Here is a 27,436-nt window from a genome sequence, read left to right on the forward strand (position 1 = left end):
CCTGCCTTTTCATCTTTCAGGGTTTCTGAAGAGGCTTCTGTCCTCTCTGCTGTCCCAGAAGTGTGCACCCCACACAGACCTGGCACAGGGATCTGAGCTCTTCCTGCCTTTGGGCTGAGCTTTGTTCAGATGGTTTTTGCCTGGCAGACACATTTGTAGCTGAAGGTACAGCTCTGGCTCATTCCCCAGGGGAGCTGTTTCCTTTCTCAGTGCTCAACAGGTCTTTTAAGTTCTTCCATTTCTCTCCATCTGCTTCTAGTGCTGACCCTGATTAAAAATCCTTCAAGGCTTTCCCTGGAGCTGAGGTTCTGTGCAGGTGTATTTGTACCTGATGTGTCACCCTGACAGAGCCCTGCAGTGGACATTGTCCTGATCTGAGAAGGCAAACAATAATCCTTCAGGTCCTTACTCCTGATTTTGTGTCTAAGGAGCTCTGAGATAATGGGAGGTGTGCTCTATATGACTTAGCCAGGTAAAAAATGTGTGGATTTTTGGACAAAGTAATTAGAACTGGGGAGGAGAGCCCTGAGGAACAAATCAAAGCTACTCCCACAGCAAGGGTGCAGTGGAGTCCCACTGTTAAGTTTATTTTCCTCCAGTTTTTAGTGAATAGGAAAGCTGCTGGGAAGCACAAAACCTGAAGAAAAGAGGGTTGGGAAAGGGTTATTTCCTTCTTCTTTCTTTTTTTAACTGTAGACTTGAGGCTAGTGACAAGCAAGTCCTTTTCACAATATTGCCACCAAAAAGTGTGAGAGTAGCATGATACTGTTAAGCCAATTTGGGGATATTTTTAGTGTATAATTAACCTTATTCAATGGGAGGGGAGATACAAGGGAGTTCCTGCAGGGAACTTGAATCCAGACTGTTTCTGTGCTGGGAAATGGTGCAAGGTACCACAGCACTAAAGGTACAGCTGCTGCAGGGCCCACCCCTCCTGACCTTTGAGGCAGTTCTGGAGACATGCCCTAATTACAGTAATTGGGTTAAATTACAATGTGGATATGCATTGTCTGAAAATAGTGAATTTTACTCCAGTCAGGACTTCAATGAAGCCAGAGTTTGCAGAGCTTTGCTGGGGTGTGTGTTCCATGAATCCCAGGGGAAGCAGTGGCATTAATCACGTTGTGAATGTGCTGCCCAGGGTGTCAGGAACTGGCCTTTAATGGCAGGAACTCTTCCTCTGTGTCTCCTGCAAGGAGAGGCACTTGACCTTTCTGTGTGAGATCCCAATCCTTCAGTGAGCCGAGGCAATCGAGCACTTCTGTCAGAGCCTGGCCCTGGCAGCTTGTCAAGGCATGGAAATGTCACTCCTGACAACCTGGGGGTGCAGCAGGTCATGGGCTTGGAGATTCATTCCCACTTGGTACTTAGTGAAACTCCAGTTGAGAGCTGCTTTACTTGGGTGACCTTGGAATGCACAGTGATTCCAGATGCTTGTGGGGTTTTTTTTCCCTAAATTCTTTTTATCCATGGCTTTTATGGACTATCCATAAGTCCAGTGCCTTATGACTGTCTAGTCCTAGACCTATTTCCTTATGGTTGTCTCAGCTGGAACAAAACACAGAATTTAGTGTTGGGTTTGGCAGTTGGACTTGATGACCTTAGAGGTTTTTTTCCCAGCCTAAATGATTCTATGTCTGTAGAAATTCTTAGCAGATTAAATTCTCCTGTTCTTAGTACCAGTGAAAATCTGAAGCACCTCCACTGATGCCACTGATTTCCATTATTTAATTACTTTTCTGTTTTAAGATGAAATCTCCTGTGGATCTGAAAGAACCTCAGTCCATTGGAGCAGTGTGTGAGAGCAGATGATGTTGTAGATTTTCCTGTGAAAAACTCTTGGTTTCTGGTAATTAGAACCTTTAAACTCCAGACCATCCTGCATTGTTAATGAGCACTGCTTGTTCAGGCCACAGGAACCAGTCAATCTCCACCTTTCCAATCTGTAATGTAAAAAAACCAATGACAAGAATATAAATTAAAGCTGCCAGCAGGCAGGACCTGGCTGTGAGGGAACTGTGGTGCTACTCTGCTGGCTGGTGTCACCTGCAGCCATCACTGCTGGAGCAGTATTGAGGAGATTATTGATTCAAAATATCGAATACCTCTGAACCACAAAGAAATTCTAGGAGAAGACACGGTATAAAGAAGTCTCCTTTAAAAACCAACTCCCTGGGAGATGTTAAAACCAGCCCATGCACGTCAGTGCTGTACAGTGGAAGGTTTTATAACTCAGTGTCATGCAGCAGTAAATCAGGAGTCTTGGGGGAGAAGCTAAAGACCTGTAATTCTGTCAGGAAAAGTCAATATGTGTCCTTGACAAGCACTTGCTGCCTCCAGACAGGTGACTTTGGGATTTTGGGTGGTTTCAAAACAGCAGCTCCTGTGTGTCACATGAGTTCCCCGTGAGCCCAGCTCAAGTTGTGTTTTTAACATTCTAAATCTCCCCAGTCCTGTGTTAGGATTCCTTCCCTAGAATTTCTCCCTTTTCCAAGGCTCTCCTGTCCTTATTAGGAGTTCAGAGAGGCTTTGGATTGGATTTTATATGGGATTCCTAGACCAGAACTCCATGTCTGTACCATTCCCTGTACCTGCTGATTGAGAAATGCTGAACAGGTGCTGCCTCAAATCTCTGTGTCCTCCACAATGCTAGATGGGATGGAAAACCTCCCTTCTGGTAACTTTTTTAACTCAATTTTTACAATTTCATGGCACATCTTTATAGTAGAGAACCTCTGCCTGACTTAAACTTTCTGTTTTCCCCTTACTACTTTTTTAATGCCTTGTCATTTAACCCTAACTGATCATTCTTCAACCAGCAACTTTCTCAGTACTCCTATTTTTACATTTCTATTCATGGCTATTAACTGACATAAAATGCCATTTTTACATCGATATTTTTAGGCTTTGTTTTATTGCCACCACCACATCTGCTTTTAATACCATGGCTTTTTGCCCAGTGTAATTTTACTTCATGTTTGTGGATTCATGGCTTCATGTACACGTCCTTGTACAACATTCATTTTTTGTTAATATTTCTCACTTTAATGTTCCCAGGCAGCTCCTCTGACAATTGCTTTAAACTTGGGGAAATTATCCCTTTGACAGTTCCAAACATTTGTATCGTTTCCTGGTGCTATGTTCTGCTCTCTCAGGGTAAATATCCCCACCTGGTGCTCAGTGCTGCTTAGCCAGCAGCAGATTTGGAGATTTTTAGATTTTTAGGTGAGCAATTAACCTGTCTTTTTGTTGGATGTCACACTGGTGCTGAACTTCCCCTGGTAAGGTTTGAAGGAGATTTTTTCTTGCTGTCTGCATGAGAAATCCAGCCAGTGTTCTGCTCTGCTGCCATGTCAGAACATCTTAGATGCCTCTTTAAATCTGAGGCATTTAGATTCAAAGATCTAGAATCAAAGCCCCCCCCCTGTATGGGGGCTTTGAATTTCAGTTTCCTTTAATTTCATCCTTTCAAGTAAAGCAGGTCCCAGAGAATTCCTCCTGCTGTGTTCCAGCCAGGCTTGAACTGCACTTTGCTCTGCCTGGTGTCCTTTGGGGCCCTGTGGTTCAGGATAATCCAGCAGATGAGACTTTTATGCATCCCCTTCTCTTTTCCCATTCTCTACTTATCAAACTCATACCAGTTCCTTTTTTTTTTCCAGCATTCCCTTTGTCCCATCTATCCCACAATTATCAGAGAGATAGGGATGGCATAATCTTTTCCACCATTAGTTGGTGGCCCTCAGAATCAAGAGGTTACCTGTACTGTGTCACCTGAGATCTACATTTGTCATTCACCAAAAAAAATTTTTTTTCTGTAGTATTCTCAATGTTTTATTACTCTCTGTGGGAGTAAAAGCCCATTCAGTGCCTGACTTTTCCCTGGCAAACCTCTAATCCAGTAATAAAAGAACCCTTAGTTTCCCACCAGTCTAAACCTGACTCTTAGATTCAAAAGAATATATATATATATATATATTTATATATATTTATATATCAAGATATCATATTTATGCTGCATTTTTGTCACAGTGAAAACCAACTTGCCATTTGAATCACCTCACAAGACTCAAAATGCCTACATTTTGCCTTCCTTTACAGGATCTGATTAAAAATAAGAGACGATGGTTTTGTCTTGATTAAATTTGTTCTAAAAATCATGCAATAATGTGTTCAAATGAAATAGTATTGCTCTGTTGCTTGATTAAGGTAAGACTAATTGTGGGCGTAATTTTCATCAAATTAATTGAAAATAATGGGTGGGGGAAGGAGGAAGGGAAGAGAAATCTGTAACAGAATTAACATTGAGCAACAGCTCTGACTAAAGTGGAATTAGAGAGGAATTGGGTCATTTTTGTTGTTAATGGGCTTTGAGTGTTTTCAACATTTCTCTTTCCAGAACCTGATTTCTCTTACCTGGATGCTCTGGCTCCCTATCAGCCCTTGGCAATGAAATGTGTTTACTGTCCCATTGACACAAGACTCAACTTTATTCAGGTGTCTAAATTACTCAAAGAAGTCCAGGTAATCAATTTTCTGCTGCCTTTTCTTACATTTCTTCACACAGCTGAAATTAAATAAATGAATTGTGGGGAAATGTTGCCTTAAACAAATATTGAGACAACACCCACATCCTTTTCTCCATGAAGAAAATACAGCATTGAGCTATGCTTTAGAAGAGGTCTAAGAAAAAGAGGGTTCTTGTAGTATCTGCTGTTCCCTCTCAAGGCTTTGTGCTTTAGTGGCCCATCCCATTTGATTCTACTAAAATTTGCTTTCTGACTCATGACATAATTAAAATAACAACCAGATTTTTTTCCTGGCTGAGTATTTCCCTGTTTTCTATCTTGCTGAACTCTGAAATACACATTCTCCCAAACCTCCTTACAATGCCTGCATCTCTTTATCTCATTGTTCTGCAACCTGGCTTGTCACTGCAAACTCACAGAGCTGCCCCTGCCTGCCTTTGCATAAACATCTCCTTCATGTTACTGCTGATGTGTTGTGCTGTCTCCAGGGCAGCTTGCAGAGCCACTGGCTTCTCCTTTGGCTTCCTTAAACCCTGCAGTGACAACCAGCCTGTTTATGCTTTCTTAACATATTGCTGGAAGACTCCTGGTGTTGTTTTTGCAGCCTTGATTATTGACAGCCAAGGTTTCTGCTGCCCCACATGTTGATACTTGTGATGGTCTCCACCACTGTTACCATTTCCTTCCAGTTAATCTGGCAAGGATTTGGGAGAAAACTCTTATTTCATATTTTTATTTTTCTCTCCTTGAGGCAAGTATGATATCTTGCCACAGTGGCAAGACATAAATTCTGATAAGTGGTGATAAGACATAAATTCCAGGAGAGTCTCCGCTTCCAGTTTGCAGAACTGGCTTCTCCTTTGGCTTCCAGTTTGCAGAACTGGCTTCTCCTTTGGCTTCCAGTTTGCAGAATTGGCTTCTACTTTGGCTTCCTCTTTGGCTTCCAGTTTGCAGAACTGGCTTCTCCTTTGGCTTCCAGTTTGCAGAATTGGCTTCTCCTTTGGCTTCTCCTTTGGCTTCCAGTTTGCAGAATTGGCTTCTCCTTTGGCTTCTCCTTTGGCTTCCTCTTTGGCTTCCAGTTTGCAGAACTGGCTTCTCCTTTGGCTTCCTTAAACCCTGCAGTGGCAACCAGCCTGTTTATGCTTTCTTAACATATTGCTGCAAAACTCTTGGAGTTGTTTTTGCAGCCTTGATTATTGATGGCCGAGCTTTCTGCAGCCCCACAAGTTGACATTGGGATGTTAACATTGCCTTCCAGTTAATTTGGCAAGGATTTGGGAGAAAACCTATTTCATATTTTTATCTTTCTCTCCTTGAGGCAAGGACGATATCAAAGTGGCGACAAGACATAAATTCCGGGCGGGTCACCCTGCACACATCTCCAACTCCTGGAGCAGTTTCTAGCAATGCTGATGGGAATTCCACCCTGTTTTCTTGCAGCCCCTGCACGTGGTGTGCCCTGAGCAGTACACACAGCCCCCTCCCACGCAGTCCCACCGCACGGACCTGATGATCGACTGCCAGCCCCCGGCCATGTCCTACCGCCGCGCCGAGGTGCTCACGCTGCCCTACAAGCGCCGCTACGAGAAGATCGAGATCATGCCTGATGTGAGTCCCTGCAGGGCACAGGCATGGTGGGGGGTTCCTGCTCACACAGCCAGATTCCAGCTCAGCAGCCTCTGGGAAGGCGTGGAATGGCAGAGCTGTTGTGGTTGGGAAAAGTCTTCAGGGCATCATTTGAGCTGTCAGCCAGCACCACCGCTGTGGTTGGCCTCGAGTGCCACTTCCAGGGGTGGGGACTCCTCCACCTTCCTTTCCATGAGGGAGTTGTTCCTAATATCCAACCTAAACCTCCTCTGGTGCTACTTGAGGCTGTTTCCTCTCTTCCTGTCTCTGTTCCCTGGGAGCAGAGCTCAACTTCCCCTGGCTGTCCCCTCCTGTCAGGAGTTGTGCAGAGCCACAAGGGCCCCCCTGAGCCTCCTTTTCTGCAGGCTGAGCCCCTTTCCCAGCTCCCTCAGCCCCTGCTGGTGCTCCAGCCCCTTCCCCAGCTCCATTCCCCTCCCTGGACATGCTCCACCCCCTCAATGTCCTTCTTGTCTTGAAGGACCCAGAAGTGTCCTCAGGACTGGAGGTGCAGCCTCAGAACTAAAAGTATTTGTCCCTAAGATGTCTTGTGGCTGGAATTTACAGTTGATTCTCATCATGTAAAGCACATTCTGTCAACTAGAGAGCTAGGAAAGAACCACTTTTGAGAGATAATTTCACTCTATAAACTAATGGGAGCTAAAAAACCCCATTGGTTGGCTGAGAGAGCTGTTCAGCCTGGAGGAGACTTCAGAGCCCCTTCCAGTGCCTAAAGGGAGTCCAGGAGAGCAGGAGAGGGACTTGGGATAAGGCATGGAGGGACAGGGCACAGGGAATGGCTTCCTGCTGGGAAAAGGGAAATTAGGGTGGGATCTTGGGAAGGAATTCCTGGTTGTGAGGGTGGGGAGGGGCTGGGCTGGAATTTCCAGAGAAGCTGTGGCTGCCTCTGGATCCCTGGAAGTGTCCAAGGCCAGGCTGGAGCACCCTGGGCCAGTGGAAGGTGTCAGGATTGGAGTGGGATGAGCTTCAAGGTTCCTTCCAACCCAAACCATTCCATGATTCTGTGAGCAGGCAAAAACTGTGTTCAGGTGAGTTGTCCTTTGCAAGAAAATCCCATCCCACAAGACAAACAGTGATCTCTGCCATGTGTGAAGTAACCAGCCACCTCCAGTTTCAATATGAGGAAGTTTTGGGCAGAGCAGTTTGAATTAGTGCCCCAGGACCATGGAAAGGATCCAGAGAATCCAGAGTCAGCACCCAGGAGTTGTCTTTCTCCTTCCCCAAACTCACCTGCTGTTAGAAATACCCTTCCCATTAAGGATCAGTTTTCAGTCATGATAAAGAAGCAATGAAAAGGCTTATTTGTACTCCAACAATTTCCATAAATGGTTAATTCCTACAGGCTGCAGGAGCCCAGCAGGTTAATGGATTGCTTGTAGCCATCTAAAGTGTGGATTACTTATCCCCACAACATCTATTAATGATTTATTAACCCCTTAAGTCAAATCCAAATGTACCCATATTACCAAGGGTGACCCATATTCTGACAGACATGAGCTTAAAATATTTTTTTGACAATCCAATCAGCACAAATGTGTCCTTGGATCAAAGGTGGCAGTGGCTTTTTGCAAACAGGCATTACTGCCCTTTAGAAACTGGAATATTGAGTGACTTTTCATTGGAGTGTAGAAGGAGGAAGCATCCTTTAGGTGAACCTAATATGAAGTGCAGAACTGGGAGCCACCCAGTAACAAATCCCTCAGCCAGCCCACAACACCCACTGCCACCATTTCACACCATTTCTGTGAGGAGCCTGCCCAGCCCACTGCTTGGAGACAAGGAGAGGGCTTGAATTACAAAATATGCTTGGCTGCAGCTCCATCTTGGCATGTATATTTAATTGTTTGGGAAATTTACATATTTATTGGATCCTGTTAAACCTAAGACTGGTGAAACTTGGCTTCAATTCACCAGCATGAAACCAATCCTGAGTTCAGAGTGCAGGGAGCCAGCCTGGGGCTCACTGATTATTCAAATCCCACTGAGGCTTTGGGTTTCCACCTAAACTCTGAGGTGGAGCCTTTGTGTGAGAGCCTGTCCCTTGTGTCAGCCTCTGAAGGGACTGGATTCCAGCTCTCCTGCACTTCCCAAAGCTGCTGGGAGGGAGGATGCTCTGCAGGGAATGTGGCATCACCAACCTGGGAAAAGCAGCTGGTTTCTATTGCATTCCCTTTAACTTGGAGAGATCCAGCAGAAATCTGAAAAAAGGAAAGAAATGGCCTTTTTTTCCCCTCTCTTAACAACTAAAATCCAATTATATTCACACAACAGTCCTAATTTCAGAGCTATCCATGCTCAGGGAGGAGAAATATCTTGTGATTGTCCATATCCAGGGATTCTTCGGGCTGATTGTTCAGCCTGGGAAGGCTCTGGAGTGACCTTTCAGCACCTGAAGGGGACTCCAGGAAAGCTGGAGAGGAACTTTGGACAAGGGGTGGAGTGCCAGGACAAGGGGGAATAGCTCCCATTGCCACAGGGCAGGGTTGGATGGGATATTGGGGATAAAATCTTCCCTGTGAAGGTGGGGAGGCCCTGGAATAGAATTCCCAGAGAAGTTGTGGTTGCCCCTGGATTCCTGGAAGTGACCAAAGTCAGGCTAGATGGGGCTTGGAGCAACTTGGGATAGTGGAAGGTGTCCCTGCCTGTGGCAGGGGGTGGCACTGGGTGAGATTTAAGGTTCCTCCCCACCCAATCCATTCTGGGATTTCCCTGGTTCCAAAGTTGCTCTTCACAACTTGTTACAAATCTGCTTGGTCTGTGGTGATGCTCTTGAAAAGACTCCTGAGAGCAAGGCTGTGCTTCAGGACTGTTAACAGGATGCCATTCCCCAGCTCCAGGACATGCAAATCATCCTCCAAAAAAAGGATCTTGCTCCTTCTTTTTAAGGGAACTGCATGGTCCTGGTAAAAAATGGATACAGCTTCCCCTTCTGCTGAGTGGGTTGTGCAAGACAGATTTCAGACATGATGGATGGGGCTCCCTGGTGTGGGAGTATTTGCTGCTTAATGTTCCTTTTTCAGTAGTTTAGGGTTTCTGAATATAGGAATTTCTGTAGTGCAAGGAAAGGGCATTTGTTTAATATGGGCTCCCACCAGCCCTGGGGTTCTGTGCAGGCTCAAGTGGCAATTGAAAAGGGCATTTTATAGCTCCTAGAAACCTTGCAGTGGCTTGTTATTTGTCAAAACCATGTTAGCCTGAAATGGAATGATGAAATCCACCCTGGAAAAACCAGTAATTGCTAGATGTGCTGCAGGGCTGGGATTTGTGTGTGAAGTAAACCTGAAAGTCTCATAAAAGAATGGCTGCTGCAGTGAAATCCTGACCAGGGCCCCCTCCTGACACCCCCAGTCCCTTTCCCAACTCAAAGTTCTGCCTGGATTCTTCCAGCTTTTGAAAACCAAAGGGTTGGCTCAGCATGGCTCCACTCAGTGCAGTCTGATGCTATGGTGGAGTGAAATTTCCTTCCCAAAACTTGCAGTGATTCAGATCCTGGCCTGTCAGACTAATGGAAATTTACTTTTTTACTGCTGGACCTTGTCTATATTTCAATCACTTCAGCAAGGAGCAAAGGCAGGTCAGGCAGGCCTGTTGTATGATAATGAGATTTACACTCACAGCAGCCTTTGTTTGGAGAGAGTTTTTAACAATCCCAAGGCATCAGGCTGGAATGGCTCTTCCAGGGATTGTGCAAACCTTTACACTTTAAATAATTTCTTCTCCGCGTCTGCCTTTCACTTAAAAAAAAAAAAAATTATAAAAAAAGACTGCTTCCTGGAAATTGGTTAGGCATTGTCTGCTCACAAGAGAAAGATGGGAAAATGGAAAACACCTTCTGGAGCAAACAGATAAAATTAAACAGTAGTGTCTGAGCAAATAAAGTGCCTCCAGTTTAATTACAGCTGAACAATGGTGCGGATCACTCGGTGCCTGCAGCTGACACTTCACTCAGGGCTCTGTGCTCTTCAAATACTCCATTTTGTGTTCTTCAGGACACAGCCCAGTCAGGAGAGTGTCAGTGTACAAGGCACAGCCTGACAGCAAGTGAAATTATCAGAAAATACTGCGGGGAAGAATTAGCAAAACAGCCATCATAATTATGGAGGTTTCATCTTGACTCCTTTTCCTGACTTTTACCTGACCTTTCCAACTTCTTCTGTGTTTCAGGGACTAAAGAGTTTTGAATTCTGTCCTTCTTCCCACCCTCAGCTCATTTTGATGACCCCACATTATCCAATCTCTGACCTCTGTGTTCCTTTTTTCCTGACTATTCCCCCTGGGTCCAGTGTGCTGTAGCCTCACAAGAAGTAAGTGAAATACAACCTGTTTAAATGAAATAGAACCTGTTTAAATGAAATAGAACCTGTTGAAGTGAAATAAAACCTGTTTGCTTCTGCTGCTCAGCCCTGCCCCAGCTCACTGCAGAATTGCCTGGAGTCTCTCTCTGAGCTGGATCTCACCTTTTGACATTCCACCAAAAATGTTCTTTCCCAGCTTTGACCAACTTTCCTCACACAAAGCCAGAACCAGTGCTGATAAATCCCCCTGATTTACATCAGCAGAGCTCAGTGCAGCCTTTATTTTTTCCTTAGAAATGTCTCCCACCTCACTCTGGTGTCTCTTCTCTCCTGGCCATTCAGCCTGGGAGAGATCTCCTCCCTGCTCCTCTCTTTTTTGTGCTTGGAATGTGTTATCCTTCATTTCCTTTGCCTTTTTTTTTTTGTTGCTGTACCTTTTCTGTGGTTGGTCTTACCCACAGGTTGTCCTGTTTAGTCAGGTGGAACTCAGATCTGCTTTTCTGCTTCCAGCCTGCCTTTGCCTGCCTGTATTAGTGTCTAGGTTTGTTTTTCCTTTCATTTCTGATGGCTGGCTGTAAGATAACACTTTTCTAGGCAGGCACTCAGCTCTCTCTTCCCAGTCAGCTTCAACAACAACATCCCATCCTGACTTGACATTCTGACCCATAAAATGGTTACTATATTTTGAATATTTTGATTTATGCAGTTTTTATGTCTTTCAAATGACTCATCTCTTGCATCTGCAAGCTTTACTGCCTTTACTTTGAAGATATTTCATGTCCTTGCTTCCCCTACCTGTCATTTTTCATTCAAATCCAAGCCTAATTTCTCTTTCTGCTGGTTCTGTTTTCCACCATCCTTTCTTAAGTTTCTCAAACAACTGTTCCCTGCCTGCTCCCAGGCTCCTGGGGAAGAGCTTCATTAAACAGCCATAAATCTCCTTCATTGCACTCCTTAAATATTCCTTAAACTGCTTTTTTGGCACAGGATTGGCAAAAGCAGTGGTTACAGTTAGTGCTGAGTGGTTAGAGTGAGTTCTGGTGCTTGGAATCCCACCCAGAATTATTCCCTGGTGGTTGGCTGATGTCTCTGGTTTGGGGACAAGGGTCTGGGGACAAAGGTCCTCCTGCTGATCTGGGGCCCTGGTCCAGTAGCTGCACATGGAATATGCCCATGGAAAAGAAGAGCTTTAATTCATTGCTCAAAACTGCAGACTGCACCTCAGGCTTTTTTATTTCTTCACTGGATGAAAAAATTTGGTCTCTGTGGAAGCCCAAAGCCAAGATCTGGGCTTTTGCAAGTGATAGCAAAACCTTTAGATATTCATGGTATGATTCTTTATCCACTGAAGTTAATGAGACCTTAAAATCTGCTCCAGAGAGAGCTGTGGGAGACCCCCAGCGAGTGACAGCTCTGTGAAGTTGGGGGTAACTCAGCAGCTGAATTAAAACCCTTGGATTGTGTCAAATGTGAGGCTGAAAGCCCAACAGCACCTGCCTCAGATCACCCACTAATGATTCCATAGATGCCCTTCATTTCTGGGCTGTTCTCTGCTGGAAAAGCCTTTGGTCCTTTAGGTCTCCGAAGCAAAATTCCCCAATTTCCATCCTGCCTGCAGTGTGCCTGTGCCTTGTTCCCTGTGCCTGCTGCTCACAAATCCACAGGCACATTTCAATTCCCCTTTCACCCCTTGTGTTTGACCCCACATTTTTTTGTCACTCTGAAGGATCTGATACTTGCAGAATTCCTGCTCTTGGCCCCTGGTTTAGCTGGGGCTGTAAAACCAAGGATGGATCTGTTGGAGACTCCTCCTGTGTCTGGCTACAAGGGCCTGGCCATCAGAGCTCCTGGTACTTCAAGAATTAATAAATTAGTAATTAAAATACTTTAAAAATTAAAGGCTGAGAGGAGGCAAGGAAGTAAGAGGTGAGGGAAATTATCCTTCTCTCCTCAGACCACCATCCAAATTTAAGTGACATGGCAAAGACCATGGTTTTCATTCTGCTTACAATACTGACTCTACAGACCCTCCCTGCTTGTGAAAAGGCTGCTGCACAACCTTGAAGCAATTTTTGTCCTACTAAAGATGCTTTCCTGCACCTAGAAACTGGATTTGGTGTGTGTGAGGAGCAGGGGAGTGGAGGGATGGAGGATGGGGCAGGTTCTCCATTCAGGTTTTGCTGAGGAGTGGTTACAATAAAAACCTCTGCAGGTGTGACCTCCAGGGCTTTCTCTGAACTCAGGCAGATTTTAAAATCCTTGGGCTTCTCTAGTAATTGGCAGGAGATTTTTTTTTTTTTTGTCTCATACAAATTCCATCCTATTCAGGGATCTGAATTGCTTCATACCCAGCAAGCTCCAAGGCTGTATTCCATCATTCCCACCTAGAAATGGAAGTGCCCTCAGGGCTCACGTGGCCAGAACCCAGCTGCAGTTACCAACAGTGTTTATAATGTGCCTCCAAAAAATGTAAGACTTGAAATTGCAGAGACTTTTGCCCCTGCTGTTCTCAATAGATGCTGTTCAAGCCCCCACTGTCTCTGATGGCCAAAAACATCCTAATTTCCAGCCTACACATATTCACTGCTGGCCTGCACACATTTATTCCTAACATCATGTTTGGGCATAAATACATTTTCCCTTTTGTTGGTATTTTCCCTGTGGTGTTTATGTAGAATAATCAAATTCTCCCTTTGGCTTTCTTTTTTGCCAGGCTAAACAAGCCAAGGTATTTCATTTTCCCTTACAAGACAGCTCCTCCTGCCTTATTTTACCCTTCAGAATCTCTTACTTGAACTGAAATTACCCACAATTTGCAAGTAGTTCAGATGAAATCTTGCCAGGCCCAATGTAAAGTGGGATAGCTCATCTCAGAGAGAATTACCTGATACTTTCTGGGCTTGCATTTAGCTTTTTCATGGCCATGTCACATTTGTGACTCTCTTGGGATGGACGAATAAACCTGAACCCTTGAGCTCTGTCCTTTGCAGCAGCTGCCAGCCCACAGCAGAAATTCTCAGTGTTAACCCCATCCTTGGCCTTCATTTTGTGCCATTGAATTTCATCTTGGTTTTCTCATCCAATTCTTGTCTTTGAGTTTTTCCTCTCTCACAGCCTGGTCCTGTTTTCTGTTCAAGGTGCCCTACAAACTTCAGTGGGACCTTCTGAACACTCCTCCTCATTCTGTGCTGAGGTCATTAATAAAAACTGGGAGTTTCATTAATGGCCCTTCAGGAATTGCAGCAGCAGCCCAGGAGTTCCCTGGGAATCTCTTTCCTTTAACCAGAGCTTTCCCCACCTCAGGACTGCCAGAGGAATCCGCAGTCTGGGGTTTCCCATCTGCTTCTCTGGTTTAATCCCACCTTTCATGCAGAGATCCCACATTTATGCATTTGAAAATTTGAGTTTGAAAATCTGGAAACCACATTTAATGATGTAAATACCCAGCAGGGCCCATTTCTAAATACACATGCTATAATCTAATGTACACATCAGTGATTTCAGATCCTGCAGTTTCAGGGGATTTTTACTGCTGGTCACTTTGCTGAGCTCCTGCTTGTTCTCCATATCCAGCTCACCTCACCCAGCCCAAACTTTGCCTCTCCCTGCTGGGTCAGCCTTCCTGCACCCTCTCCAGTGTAAGCCAGAGGTGAAAAGGGAAAAGGGAGGAGCTTGGGGAGGTGTCCCAAAAATCTAAGAAGAAATTACTGGAACTGGGATGTTAAAATACTGTTTTACATCCGGCATGTCTGTCCCTGGGAGAATCCTCCAGAGAACCAAGACCATGTGTGCTGGAAGTCTGGTCCTTCCCTGATGTTATTCACTGATTATTCAGCCTCATTTTATTTTTAGTGTGAAGTTTCAGGTCCCATCCTCAGGGGTTGTTCAGCACCTCATTGCCAACAAGAGGATTTTTGGCTGGTGACTGAAGACAACTTAAACCTGGGGAGAGTTGTCCCCATTGAAGTCTTCAGGAGACTTTTAAGAGTGATTTAACCCACATTGTTCTTTATCAACATCTGTAGTTCAGCCAACGGCCAGTGTTTGTGCTCACAGGGTGTGTGTCAAATCCTCTTTTGGGGTGGGAAATGCAACCCTTCAGGAAAGAAGGGTAAAAATATTTCATGGTAAAAATTCATGGTAAAAATATCTTTCCTCTGCTTTAGCGTGGGCAGACAGCTCTGATCACCGGAGGAGAACATCCCAAGCTAAAAACTGAAATACTGCACACATCCCCCCCCAGATTTCTCCTAAGGCAGTCCAAGTGCTCATCCATGGGCAGGGGACTGATTAATGTGCTGTTAGATCTCAGTGTCCCTGCTTTGGTGGCTTTCCTGGTGCCAGCATGTGACACTGGGCTCGGGATAATGACTGGAAGGAAGACTCATTTACTCCTGCTTGGTGGGGGGCTTTTCAATCTCACACACAAAGGCACAACAAGAGCCAGCCACTGCAAGTTGGACAAATTCAACCTTGAAATGAGACACGGCTTCCTGGCTGCCAGGAGAATTAAAGTTTGAAACCATTTGTGAGGGGAAACAGTGGAGTTGCCATAGCTTGGAGTTCAGACAAGACTTGCTGCCTCTGTGAAAAGGATTTCTTTAATGCAGCATTCTGGAGGAGTTCTGTGATTTGTGTGTGCAGGAGGTCACTTGAAAGGAGTGGAGCAGTGCTGCCTGGCCTTGGTGGGTGAATTACTGGATGTGATTAAATGACCTTTTTGCTTTGGGTCACTGAGTTTGTGTAATAAAAGGATTGGCTGCCACATGGAGAGGGCTGTGAGCTGGGGAGGAAATCAAAATGAATGCCTGTCCTACTGTCCTTCTGACTGTAAAGAATCCCAGTGTTGCTATTTAGCCTGTTTAAAGCCTGCAGAAATGTTAATAGCAAAATACTTCAGTGGCAGGAGAAGACTTTGGTTCCAAGCCACTCCCTGTTCTTTAAGGATCTTTCTCTTCACAGGATTTGTCATTTTGCTCTCCATCAGAGCCTGGTTTGTATCGATCCTCCTCTGGAAGGTGGTTGGAATGGAAAGTGCCTTCAACCACTGGGAAGGCAGCAGAACTCCCTGCTGCAAGTGCTGCTGTGTTTAGATCCCAGGAGAAATCTGAAGCAATGATTGTCATTATATTTTCATTCTCTTTGCCTTCAACAACAGACCATAAAGGCTGTATTCAAATTGCCTGCTTTAAAGATCTTGAACAGAGTCCCAGAGTAACAGTGAGCTGAATTGCCCCATCAAGTTTGGATTTCTAGGATTCACCACAGCTGAATACAGACAGAATTTAGGGATTTTTAATGTAGCCTGTGTTTTTCCAACACACCAACTGCTTTATTCCAAAGAGCTGCTCTAAAAATGTTCCTGCAGCTTTAACAGTGGCAGGTGAGATTTGCAGAACTTATTAAAAGAACTTTGCCCCCATCCAGCCAACAGAAAAACTCTCTCAGTGCTTTCATGGCAAAAGGACTGGGCATCCTGGCACCTTCAATTCCCTTGGAGGGGAAAAGGGAATCATTTCCTCCATTCATGAGCACTGTTTTCTGTAGAATTCCTTTGGAAAAGTGGCTGGAAGAGGTTCTTCCCAACTGGCCAACTTCCTCTGGTCTCAGCAGGTGCAGCACTGCCCACTCCAGGCACTGCCAGCAGTGTTAGGTCCAAGCTCCAAGCCAAAACTAGATTTTATGTCTTTCAGGGAAGAATTACATAAAAAGGCAGTGAAGAGGGTTTTGTGCAGCATTGTTGGAATAATTTCAAACTAATCAACAGTGGGTTGATTGAAAACATTGGGGTTTTAAGGACAAACAGTTCTTATTCCAGATATTCTGCAGCCAGGGACTGAAAGTAAACTCACTGATTTTTCATTGTCCATCAGCATCACAAACATACTAATGCTGGATTAGACCACGAGTTTTACTAACTAAAATTATTAATGAAGCAATTGTCTTTTCACACAAGGGTTCTTTGTGTTTATTATGGTTTTTGAGACCAGCCCTGGTTCCTGCAAACCTCGTGCTGCTCTGCTCATGGTGTGAAATCCATAATTTTGGGAGCTGGAAGGAGGCTGGGCAGGTCCGAGGAGCTCTCAGTCTATGCGTGGCTTTGTGTTTACAGTTCATTAGCCCATGTTTAAAAATACCACACTGCCAATTTATCTCACAGCTGGGTTCATGCACATTTTGAGCTGATCACTTGCTGAACAAAATCTCCTTTTGCTTCAGCTTGCAGATTCCCTCGTGCCCTTGGAGATCAAGCCTGGTATTTCCTTGGCAACAGTTTCTGCTGTGCTGCATACTAAGGACAACAAACACGTGCTGCAGGTACAGTCTGATGGGGAATGGAGAAAAATATCCTTACTCTGGCTTCTCCTGCCATCCAGGACCCCTCCTGCAGCTCCTTCCCACTGGGGCAGAGCCCTTGGCAGAGGCTTTGCCCTGGCATGTGCAGGTGAGGAATTACACCCAGAGCAGGGAGTGGGATGCAAATAAATCTCTCTGCCCTCTTTTCCTTGGCCATGTGCCTGGCTGAGATGAATGGGGAAGTGAGATAATTCCTGAAGAGAGGCTACAGATCATCCTGCTGTCTTCCACAGTCAGGAGCAGCATCAGTCAACCTCTCAGGACCAAGGGTTAGAGGAGAGAGATGACCTGGGACATCAGGCTGGGAAAGGGAGACCATCTGCCTTCAGTTTCCCTGGAGGCTGTACACCTCTATTCTCCCTTCCTGCTTGGGAAGGGACCATCTGCCTTCAGTTTCCCTGGAGGCTGTACACCTCTACTCGCCCTTCCTGCCACCCCCTTCAGGCTGGCACTGAAATTCCTGGCATGAGTGCTCTGCAGGAGGAGGTGATGTCCAGGGACCTGCCCTGGTCCCCTTTCTCTCAGAGCCATGAGCCTGCAGGGCCTCACTGAGCAACCCTTCCCACACTGGGCAGCAGAGCTGCCTGGGCCCAGGACACTTGGGGAGACAGCCCAGTGTGCAAATGTCAGGGATGTGAAGGTTGGTGAGGGTTTCTGTCAGAGCACAGCAGACAGGCTGCCCCCCTCTTCCCAAGCTGCTTCCCTGAAACCCTCAGCAGCTCTGGGAGCCTTGAAGTGCTGCATGGAATTGGTCTGAGGCTGCTGTTGTTCATTTTCTCCCTTCTCCACTCATTCCTGCTGCCAAATAAACTTAGACCTGGGCTTAAAATTCCAGAATCCTCATAAATGGCTGGAGCTAAGCCATGTTCTCATTCCCTGAGTAGCTGCTCTCTCTGAATTTGCCTGTTTCCCAACCTGTTGCATCCTTTAGAGTGGGAAATTTGCCTGTTTCCCAACCTGTTGCATCCTTTAGAGTGGGAAATCTGCCTGTTTCCCAACCTGTTGTATCCTTTTTTTTTCCTTCTCATCCATCAGCTCCCTCCAAAACCTCCCCAGCCTCCTGCCAGCAAGAAGAGGAAGCGGGTGAGTGATGATGTGCCCGAGTGCAAATCTCTGAAGCCTCTGCTGAGTGGCTCCATCCCCATGGACCAGTTTGTGCAGACTCTGGAGAAGGTGAGGAGTCTTTGGTGGCAGGTGGGATTCCAGCAGACTTCTGCACATCTCAGAGGTGCTGCTCTGGTAGCAGAGAGAGGGGGGAATCATTTTAGTGCAGCTTGAAATGGAGAAAGGCCAGTGAGTTGCTAAAGTGCTCCAGGGTGTCCCTGCAGTTCAGAATACAGGGAACTGTTCCCTGTGGAGCTTTGTCCTGCTGTGCAGGGTTCATGTCAGTGATCCCCTCCTGTTTCCCATGGAATCAGAGCTTTTGGGTGGTTGATTTGCCTCACAGAACTTTTGGATTCAGCAGCTGAGGGAGTCTCAAAAGCATTTAACAATTTAAATTTCCACGAGATTAGTAAGAAGGTGACCAAGTGAAGAACAGATCCTGGAAATGTCTCCACTGGTGGAGGAGCCTCCTGAGGAAGCTGCACAAATTTGGTTGCTGCTCTGTGGAATCTCATTCTCACCTGCAGGAGATAAAAGATTGCAGACTTCCAGGGCCTAAAGGGGCTCCAGGAGAGCTGGAGAGGGATTTGGGACAAGGGATGGAGGGACAGGACACAGGGAATGGCTTCCCACTGCCAGAGGGCAGGGATGGATGGGAATTTGGGAAGGAATTGTTCCCTGGGAGGGTGAGGAGGCCCTGGAATAGAATTCCCAGAGAAGCTGTGGCTGCTCCTGGATCCCTGGCAGTGTCCCAGGCCAGGGTGGACAGGGCTTGGAGCAGTTTGGGATAGTGGAAGGTGTCCCTGCCATGTCAGGGGGTGGCACTGGATGAGATTTAAGGCCCTTCCCAGCCAAAGCAATCTGTGATTCCATGAAACTCCCTCACCCCTGTGCCCTGGGGGAAATTCCCTCTCTCCTCTGTCCCAGTTTTCCTGAGCTGTGCTGATTTCCCTCTCTCTCCCTCTCCCACCCCAAATCCAGCACGGCTTCAGTGATGTGAAGGTGGAGGACACGGCCAAGGGCCACATTGTGCTGCTGCAGGAGGCAGAGACCCTGATCCAGCTGGAGGAGGACTCCACCCACATCATCTGTGACAATGATGAGCCCCTGAGGGTCAAACTGAGGGACCTGGTGCTCAAATTCCTGCAGAAATTTTAGCTCATGGACATCAGGAGGCTTTGCAAGGAGAGAGCCTGGAGCAGCAGAACTTGGAGTCCAAGGAGAGAGAGGGAGAGAGAGAGAGAGAGAGAATTTTGTGATTCAGAGACCAGAAACCACCTTCCCCTTCATGGAGGAGCAAGGGAGTATTTTTTAATATCTATTTTTAAAATCTTATTTTTAAGCTGTTTTGGAATACTTTGGAGGAGATTCCTGTTGTGTAAAATTGGGAGCTGGGAATCTTACAGGAGATAGGAGCTGCAGAGTAAATAACTGGAGTGTTTATTTCCACCAGGGTGAACTGCTGCTCCACTGTGTCCCTCAGCAGTCTCTGCCCCAGTCCTTCACCTGACAGAACTCTGCAGGAATATTGGAACAATGGCCTTTTTCCTCCCACTGCTTCTTCCCAATCCCCAGATCCCATTCCCTGCCTCTCCTCCCTGTGTGTTCTTCATGTGTCCTTCCCCGGCACAAGAACAGGAGAGCTGGTGAGGCAAAGATTGTACAAATAAAAATGGAAAAAAGGGGGTCTGGTGGACATGGAGAACAGTGGGAAGAGCCTGGCCATTCCCTGCACCAGCAGAGGCACTTTGGAAAAGCTTTATCCTGTAGGAATTCAAGTGTTTATTGATGCTGCAGCCTCACCTGTTACATCCAGATCTGTCCATGGAGCTCCAGGCCCTTCACTAAAGCTGGTTCCTCCTGGGTTCCTCCATCAGCAGTGGAGGGAACACCTCAGGGGGCCACTTAGGGAAGTCCATAAAGTAGGAAAATTCCTAATGCTCATAAAAAACCTTTTGAGATTTAAGTGCCTCTTGTTTCTACCTTCCAAAAACTTGTCCTTTCAGCCCCCCCATCTCAAATCCTGGATGGAATTCTGAGTCATTTATCCAAAGCCATCTGTACTGCAGACCTGGGGAGGCTTTTCCCTCCCCAAATCACATATTTGGGGCCTCACCTCAGTCAATAGTATTGCTCTTAAAGACAACCCATCTCTCAGATTTACTGCTGTTCATTTTTTATTGGATTGTTTTGTATTTATTTGATGTTAAAAATAAAAAGCAGAGTGAGACTGCCCAGGAGGGAGCACATCCTGTGGTTTATAAAAGCCTCTCCATGCCCATTCCACATCCTTGTCCTGACACCTTTGGGAAATAAAGCAGCTCCTCCAGTTCATCCCTTTGAGGAGATGCAGGCAGTGGAAGCAGCTCTGTGATAAAATCTCTTTGCCACTGCAGTGCCCCCATCCCATCTCATTCCCATGAAGAATTTCTGCTGGGTTGGGTGTGCAGATCCCAGCACCCACACCTTTATCCTGTGTGTGTCATGGCTGTGTGAGGAGTGGTGTCACCAACAGGAAAAACTTGGGGCAGTGGAATTAAATCCTCATCAGGGTTTGCAGCTTTGCTGCTTTAGCATCACTTAAAAACAAAGGACTGGGATAATTTCACTTTAATAAACTCCAAAGGGATTATTCCTAACCCAGAGAAGTAGTGGGATAAACTCATCTTTCTGCGGGTTACCTCAGCTCCAGCACTGATCCCACTGCTCCAGTGCCTTCCTTTTCACATTCCCAAGGCTTTCCCACCCTCCTCGGGGAGAAAATCAAAATTAAAAGCTTTTACATTTTTCTTCCTGTCATTTTGAGCAGGAAAACTTCTCATTGTTCCATCAGTCCAGCAGCTGAGAGTGGATTGCTTTGTTATATTTAAGTTGTGTGTGCTGGAGAAATGAACATGCTGGGAGGGGAATTCTTTAATGAGAAACCCTACTTAAACTGGAAAAAGAAGTGCTTGTTCCTTCTGCACAGAGAGAGAAAAACAAATAGCATTTCTTTGGGCTGGGTCAGTCCTGCAGAGGGAACTGTGGCAGCCCAGGGTGCTGCCAGGGGAAGAATACCATGGATGCAATCCAGGCTTTATCCAGAATTTAATGGCCAAAGAACAGCAAATGTTCCTGGCTTCATTCACTCTCCTTCTTCCAGAAGGGAAAATAAATCCCCTTGGCCCTTGTGCCATGGCCATCCCCATTCCCTGGATCCCACATCCCTCCCTGAGCTGCTCTCCTCATTAAACACAATTAGTGGCAAGTGATTCATTCCCAGTGACTTCCCAACCCTGTGCTCCCACAGAAATAATGGGGAGGAAAGGTTAAAATCAGGTTTCTGCTCTTGGATGGCTTTTACGGAGCAGCTGTGCCTGGGTAGAGAGGAGTTCATTGTGGTTTCACTCCATTAATGGGAAGTGAAAACGAAAACAACTGGACCAGATCAGTCAATGCCAGGTCCCTGCCCAGGTTCACTCACTGTCACTGGGATCTGTCCCCTCTGTGGGCACCTGGACAGGAGGAGCAGAGGGAAACTGGGGCCAGGTGCTGGATCTGTGCCCCACCAGCAGCTCAGCCTTTGGGAGGAGTGGGAATGAAAGCAGAGGGATTTGGGATTGGCTGCACATCATGGCCTGGGCAGGCTCATGGTGGGAAAGGTGGGATCTGACAGGCCCTGTCACCTGTCACAGGTGAGCTGTCACCTGGGAGCCATGGACTGTGACCCCATCCCTCGAGGATTCATGGATTGTGACCCCATCCCTCAAGGATCCATGGACTGTGAGTTCATCCCTCGAGGATCCATGAACTATGAATTCAGTGCTTGAGGATCCATGAACTGTGACCCCATCCCTCAAGGATCCATGGACTGTGACCCCACCCCTCTAGGATCCATGGACTGTGAGTTTAGGCCTCTAGGATCCATGAACACTGACCCCATCCCTCAAGGATCCATGAACTGTGACCCCATCCCTCAAGGATCCATCAGCTGCGACCTCATCCCTTGAGGATCTGTGGACCTTGAGTTCATCCCTCAAGGATCCATGGACTGTGATCCCATCCCTGAAAGATCCATCAACTGTGACCTTATCCCTTGAGGATCCATGGATTGTGAGTTCTTCCCTCAAGAATCCATGAACTATCAACTCATTGAGGATCTATGAACTGTAACCCCATCCCTCGAGGATCCATGGACTGTGACCCCATCCCTCAAGGATCCATGGATTGTGACCCCCATCCCTCAAGGATCTATCAACTGTGACCTTATCCCTCGAGGATCCATGGATTGTGAATTCTTCCCTCAAGGATCCATGGACTGTGACCTCAGAAGACCATGAAGGGGACAGGTGCTCCCTCAAGGAGCCATCACCTGGGGCCAGTCACCCAGAATGGGTGGCATCAGATCCTTTGGCCTCCAGCAGGAGCTGGTGGCTTTCATGGCACTGCTCAGAACAGGGGAACGGGAGTAATTCCAGTGAAATTGGTTTTTATCAAGGAGTGCATCATCCAGAAGGGAAAATGGAGGGCACTTTGTAGTGCAGAGGAGTGGAGTGTAAAGCACTTCACCCTGCCCTCCCTCTGGGAGCAGGGAGGGAATTATTAACAGGATTTATCGCCTCTGTTTCCTCATCCCAGGGCACAAACCCTCACAGAGAAACGGAAATGGAACCGGAGCTGTGGCTCCTCTCACCAAACACAGCAGTTACAGCAGGAAAAAATATTGATCAGGAGATTTTTACCTCAGGAAATGCCTCAGGAGAAGATGGGCTCCACCTGAGTCCGTGCCCAAGATGCTGCTGGGCTCATTTGGGAGCCATATCCCAAACCAAAATCCCACTGCTGCTGCCAGGCCAGGGTCCTGGAGTGGGGAGTTCTGTGCCCTTCACTGCCAGGGATGGCCCTGCCTCCCTGCAATGTTCTGGGGAGAAACCACAGGCATTTGGGAGGCTGAGCATCCACCTCCTCCCTCCAGGACTAAAATCCTCTGGAGTTTCCCTGAAACCTCTCCTGGAAACAAACCCAAGCACAAAGCACGCCTTACTCCAAGGCAGAAGGGAAAAGAAAGGACACAATTCCCAGTGGGAGCAGCAGCAAGGGCAGGAAGTGAAAGGAGGTGAAAAATGACAACAGAGGTAAAAAGTGACCACAGAGGAAGCAGCTGCTCAGGAGGGAGGGCAAAAAACAAAAGGCAGCCGGAAGGAAGAGAGGAAATCCAGCCACATGCAGGAAATCCTGGGGGATTCCCAGCCCAGCATGGAGGGGATCCCATGGCTCATGGCCCAGCTGGCTCCATTCCTGCCCTGCAGGTTTGAAGCTGGGAATCTCTTTACAAACCTCGTGGATCCTTTTGGATTTTCCACTCAGCCTCCTGCACAGGAGGAACCAGGAGCATCCTGAGCCAGCAATGCCACAGGAACTGTCCCTAAAGGTTCTGGGCTCTGGATCCCCAGGCAAGGATGGGCAGGTTTGCTTTAATTGCCTACAAACACCCACCCAAGCAGCACAACTGGGATGGGATATCCCTGGAAGCCACTCAGGGTCCAACCCCTCCCAGGGGCTCTCCTGGCCCAGCCATGAGCTCACCAGGGACACAGTGGGGTTTAGCTCCAGGCACTGCCATCCCTGAGGAGTTTCCAGCATGCCAGACCAGCTCACCTGCCCCGTGGGAACAGAAGCCCAGGAGATGCCTGGTTTTGGGGTGTCCCAAGTTTTGGGGTGTCCCTGGTTTTGGGGTGTCCCAGGCCAGGAGCAGCAACAGCCCCGTTGCTGGGCCCCTCTCCCAGCCCCAGCAAAGAGGCACCAAGACTCTCCCAAGTTAAACTCTCCATTTATTGGAACCTTTTACAAAAAACTCAACATTGTGCTCGTGTCGAAGGAGTGTTCCTTGTCTCTCAGTTCCTGTTGGATTTGAAATCCCGGTGCTCACAGCACCGTGGGCACAAGGGGAGGGCAGGGGCCGTGTGACATGGGCGGGGCCGGGGCCGTGTCACCTCGGTCGTTGCTATTTACAGCGGGAAAGGCCTCGCTCCGTGCCCGGGGGAAGCAGCAGGAACTCTGCAACAGGGAAAAGGTGCAGCTGCCAAGAGCCCTCCCCGGCTCCTCAGGGCTGGGATGGTGGAGGCCACGCGCCCCAGGAGCTGGGATGGATCATCCAACCAAACCTGAGCTTCAGAGTGACCCTGGGATGCCCTGAAAATCCCGGGAGAACAACGGGTGGGAGCAAGGAAGGATGTTTGGGATGGTGGCACGGGAGGGAGCACTCTCTGGAAAAGTGCGCTCCTCCCTGGTGGAGGGGCCTCAGGACAGCTCAGGTGCTGGCATGTCCCAGGAGCAGAAAGCTGGGCTGTGAAGGCCAATCCTGTAACCCAGGAGGTTCCATGGTGTTTGGGATGATTTGGGAATGAGCTGCAGCAGCTCTGGGAAGGGCAGCACCAGCCCTGTGGTGGGGAAGATGTTCCTGCTGGCATTTCATTTCCCCACAGAATTCCATCCCTCCCAACGCTGCTGCTGCCCAGGTATCTCCCAGGAGCAGCCTCTTTACCCCTTCACCCCAAATCCTTCCCTTTAGGGGCGCTGAGCAAGGAGGAATTCATCCCATGACAGAGAGATCCCACTGCACATCCTGTCCCTGCTCCAGCACAGTGGACAGGGGGACCCTCCCAACAAAAAAAAAACAGCTTGGGAAAATGCCAAAGAGAGGGAGGAAGAACAGCTGGATTTGTTCTGCTGATCCCTGATCTCAATTTGGCCTCATCTTGAAACTCAGCAAGGGAGAGCAGAATTGAAACTCAAATTGAAACTCAGCAAGGGAGAGCAGAATTCCCAGCCTTGGGGCTCTGACACCCTGAGCATCCTGAGCTCCACAAGGAATGCCAACACTTCCCTCCCCATCCATGCTCCCCCAGGCTCTCACTGGAGTAACATTTCCCTGTGGATTTTGGAAGGCTGAAGGCTGCTGAGCAGTGCCTGTGTTTGGATGAAGTTCAGTCCATCCCACATCACTCTGTGCTCCAGGAGGGCTGGGAAGGCAGAGCTGACCCCGGGCCTGGGCTGTACCTGAACCACGGCATCACTGCTAACGAACCTCCACTAATGAGGAAGGAATTAAAGCCCTGCAAGAGGAGCTCAGGCCCCTTGGGAATGCTGGAGCTGACACAGCTCCTCACAAGTGCCACATTTCCACCCTGGCAGGGGCAGAGAATCCTTCCAGGTGTTCCAGAGCTCGCAGGAGTTTCCCGTGGCATTTTTAAGGAGACTCTGAGACTTCATGTGCTGCATTTTGGGCATCTGATGTTAAAACAAAAAGGGAATGGAAAGGGGGGAAAGAAAACCATAGGAAAAGATTTCTTGATCCGTGTTTTGCTGTGGTCAGTGGTGCTGGTGAAGGCACGAGCTGTGGGCTCTGCTGGGAACAGGCTGCTCCTTCCCTCCCCTTCCCACGGTGGAAGTGTCAGTGCTGATAGGAAAACCTGGGGAGAGGAGTTTGGAGAAGCCCCAAAATGTAGTGCAGGAGGAACATGGGCAGGGCTGGCCTTGGGAATCAGCCCAGGAGCTGCTGCTGGACCATCCCTGCTCCCACACACCAGAGACACACCAGGGGTGGCATCCAGGAAAACCAGGGACATTGAGGTGACCACACAAGTGTCACCTTCCCACCTACCCAGCAAGAGCTTCTCCAGGCTGCTCACAAACATCTGGAATGTGCTGAGGGAGAGCATCACATGAGGCCAAGCTCTGCCCTTCCCTCCTGTGCTTCCCTCATGTCCAGCTGGGCTGAGGCAGGATGGAGCAGCAGCTGAGCTCGGGTGGTCACAGTGTGACAGCGTTTTGCTCTGGGGGAGAGGAATCAGCTCCAAACCCACGCTGTGAACCTGATCCCAACAGGATCTCAGTGAAGATGGGATTCTGGGAAGCTCCTGTTGGCATTAAACCTCAGACACAGCCCAAAGCCAGGCTGTGAGGATGGGCTGGGGTTAAGGCAGCTGTGCTGAGGCCCATGGCAAACCCAACACGGGCACAGTGTGCTCTGGGATGGGGACAAGGCAGAATGGGAATTGCAGCTCTGGCACACCCAGGCTGAGCACAGAGAAGGGTCAGAGCCTCCAGAAGCCTGCAGCACCCCCAGCCCTGGCTGTGCTGCAGGTGGATCTTCCCTAAGCCCCAAACACATTCCCAGTCTTTAGAGGATCAGCAGGACACGGTGGGAAAAGACACTGAGACAGCAGCAGCTGAACCCCCTGGGCTGCAGCACGGGAACAGCACAGGGCCAGAGCTGGAGCCAGGCAGGACCATCCAGGCCAACCTACCCCTCTCCAGGGGATCAGAGTGGGGAGCAGAGCAAAGGGCTCCTCACCAGGTGACACCTGAGAGGCCTCAGTAGTAGCCACAGGGCAAGAGAAGCCAGGATCTGGTGGGTGGGAAGGGCTGTGCCATGGGAGGAAGGATGGGGACAGAAGGTAACAGGAGCTGCCCTGATGCTGCACCCAAACACCTCCAACCTGGCCTTGCTACAGCACCCTGGGATGGGCTGAAGGGTCCAGAGGGGGAAATGGGGTGGGAAGAGGGGAGGGAAAAGAAAACAAAAAAAGCGCCTCACGTGGCAAATCTAAAACACTTTCATTTTAAATAACAATAATTATAATTAAAAAGAACAGCTGCCCTTGGCTAGCGAAGGGGCAGAGCCAGTGGCCAGCGAGCCATTCCTCAGTGTATGATCCGTGGGTGTGTCCTCACAGCAGCCACAGGGTCCCATTCCCTGTCCGGGTGAGTCACTTTGGGAAGAGGGAAGAGCCCATCCCAATCCAGGCTGGCCCATTTGCCACAGCCTTCTGCACTCACAGCCCACCAAAGCAGCCCCGTGCCGGCCTCTCCTGCCTCAGCTGGGAGCTGGCAGGGTCCAGCTCTCCCATCCTAGATGAACTTGAAGCATTTGGTCTTGTCGTGGGGCAGGCGGGTCTTGAAGAGGACCGAGTCGACGCGGAACTGGGTGTAGAGCAGGGGCATGTACCCGTACACCTTCACGAAGAAGTTGATGCACTTGTGCCGCTCGTGGAAGTGGGAATCGTCGTGGGAAAGCGCCTGGGGGCAGCCGGGGCAGCGGAAGGTCCAGCGGGAGGTCACCTGCCAGGAGGGACAGAGGTGTCAGTGCCACACAGCCCAGCCCGGACACTGCCAGGAGGGACAGAGGTGTCAGTGCCACAGCCCAGCCCGGGCACTGCCAGGAGGGACAGAGGTGTCAGTGCCACAGCCCAGCCCGGGCACTGCCAGGAGGGACAGAGGTGTCAGTGCCACACAGCCCAGCCCAGGCACTGCCAGGAGGGACAGAGGTGTCAGTGCCACTGCCCAGCCCGGGCACTGCCAGGAGGGACAGAGGTGTCAGTGCCTGAGCCTAGCCCGGACACTGCCAGGAGGGACAGAGGTGTCAGTGCCACAGCCCAGCCTGGGCACTGCCAGGAGGGACAGAGGTGTCAGTGCCACACTGCCCACAGCCCAGCCTGGGCACTGCCAGGAGGGACAGAGGTGTCAGTG

At 48.4% G+C, this 27,436-nt stretch overlaps 2 protein-coding genes across 7 annotated transcripts in view; one reads left to right on the plus strand and one right to left on the minus strand.

Annotated features, from left to right (window-relative positions):
- Positions 1 to 20,161, plus strand: part of INTS9 (integrator complex subunit 9) — a 61,260-nt gene extending 41,099 nt beyond the window's left edge. Inside the window, exons 13-17 of the mRNA XM_066545965.1 lie at positions 4,397 to 4,521; positions 5,967 to 6,134; positions 16,685 to 16,783; positions 17,858 to 17,995; positions 18,908 to 20,161. Coding sequence (XP_066402062.1) covers positions 4,397 to 4,521; positions 5,967 to 6,134; positions 16,685 to 16,783; positions 17,858 to 17,995; positions 18,908 to 19,084 — 707 coding nt within the window. The 3' untranslated portion in view covers positions 19,085 to 20,161. The remainder of the gene's footprint in view (positions 1 to 4,396; positions 4,522 to 5,966; positions 6,135 to 16,684; positions 16,784 to 17,857; positions 17,996 to 18,907) is intronic.
- A 3,557-nt stretch (positions 20,162 to 23,718) lies between these two features.
- EXTL3 (exostosin like glycosyltransferase 3) overlaps positions 23,719 to 27,436 on the minus strand; it is a 150,433-nt gene continuing 146,715 nt past the window's right edge. For all 6 annotated transcript variants that reach the window (XM_066547633.1, XM_066547631.1, XM_066547634.1 and 3 more), the window contains one exon: positions 23,719 to 27,028. In XM_066547633.1, the coding sequence (XP_066403730.1) occupies positions 26,819 to 27,028 (210 nt within the window). In that variant the 3' untranslated portion in view covers positions 23,719 to 26,818. The remainder of the gene's footprint in view (positions 27,029 to 27,436) is intronic.

The sequence above is a fragment of the Molothrus aeneus genome, chromosome 3 (assembly GCF_037042795.1).
Source record: "Molothrus aeneus isolate 106 chromosome 3, BPBGC_Maene_1.0, whole genome shotgun sequence".
NCBI lineage: Eukaryota > Metazoa > Chordata > Aves > Passeriformes > Icteridae > Molothrus > Molothrus aeneus.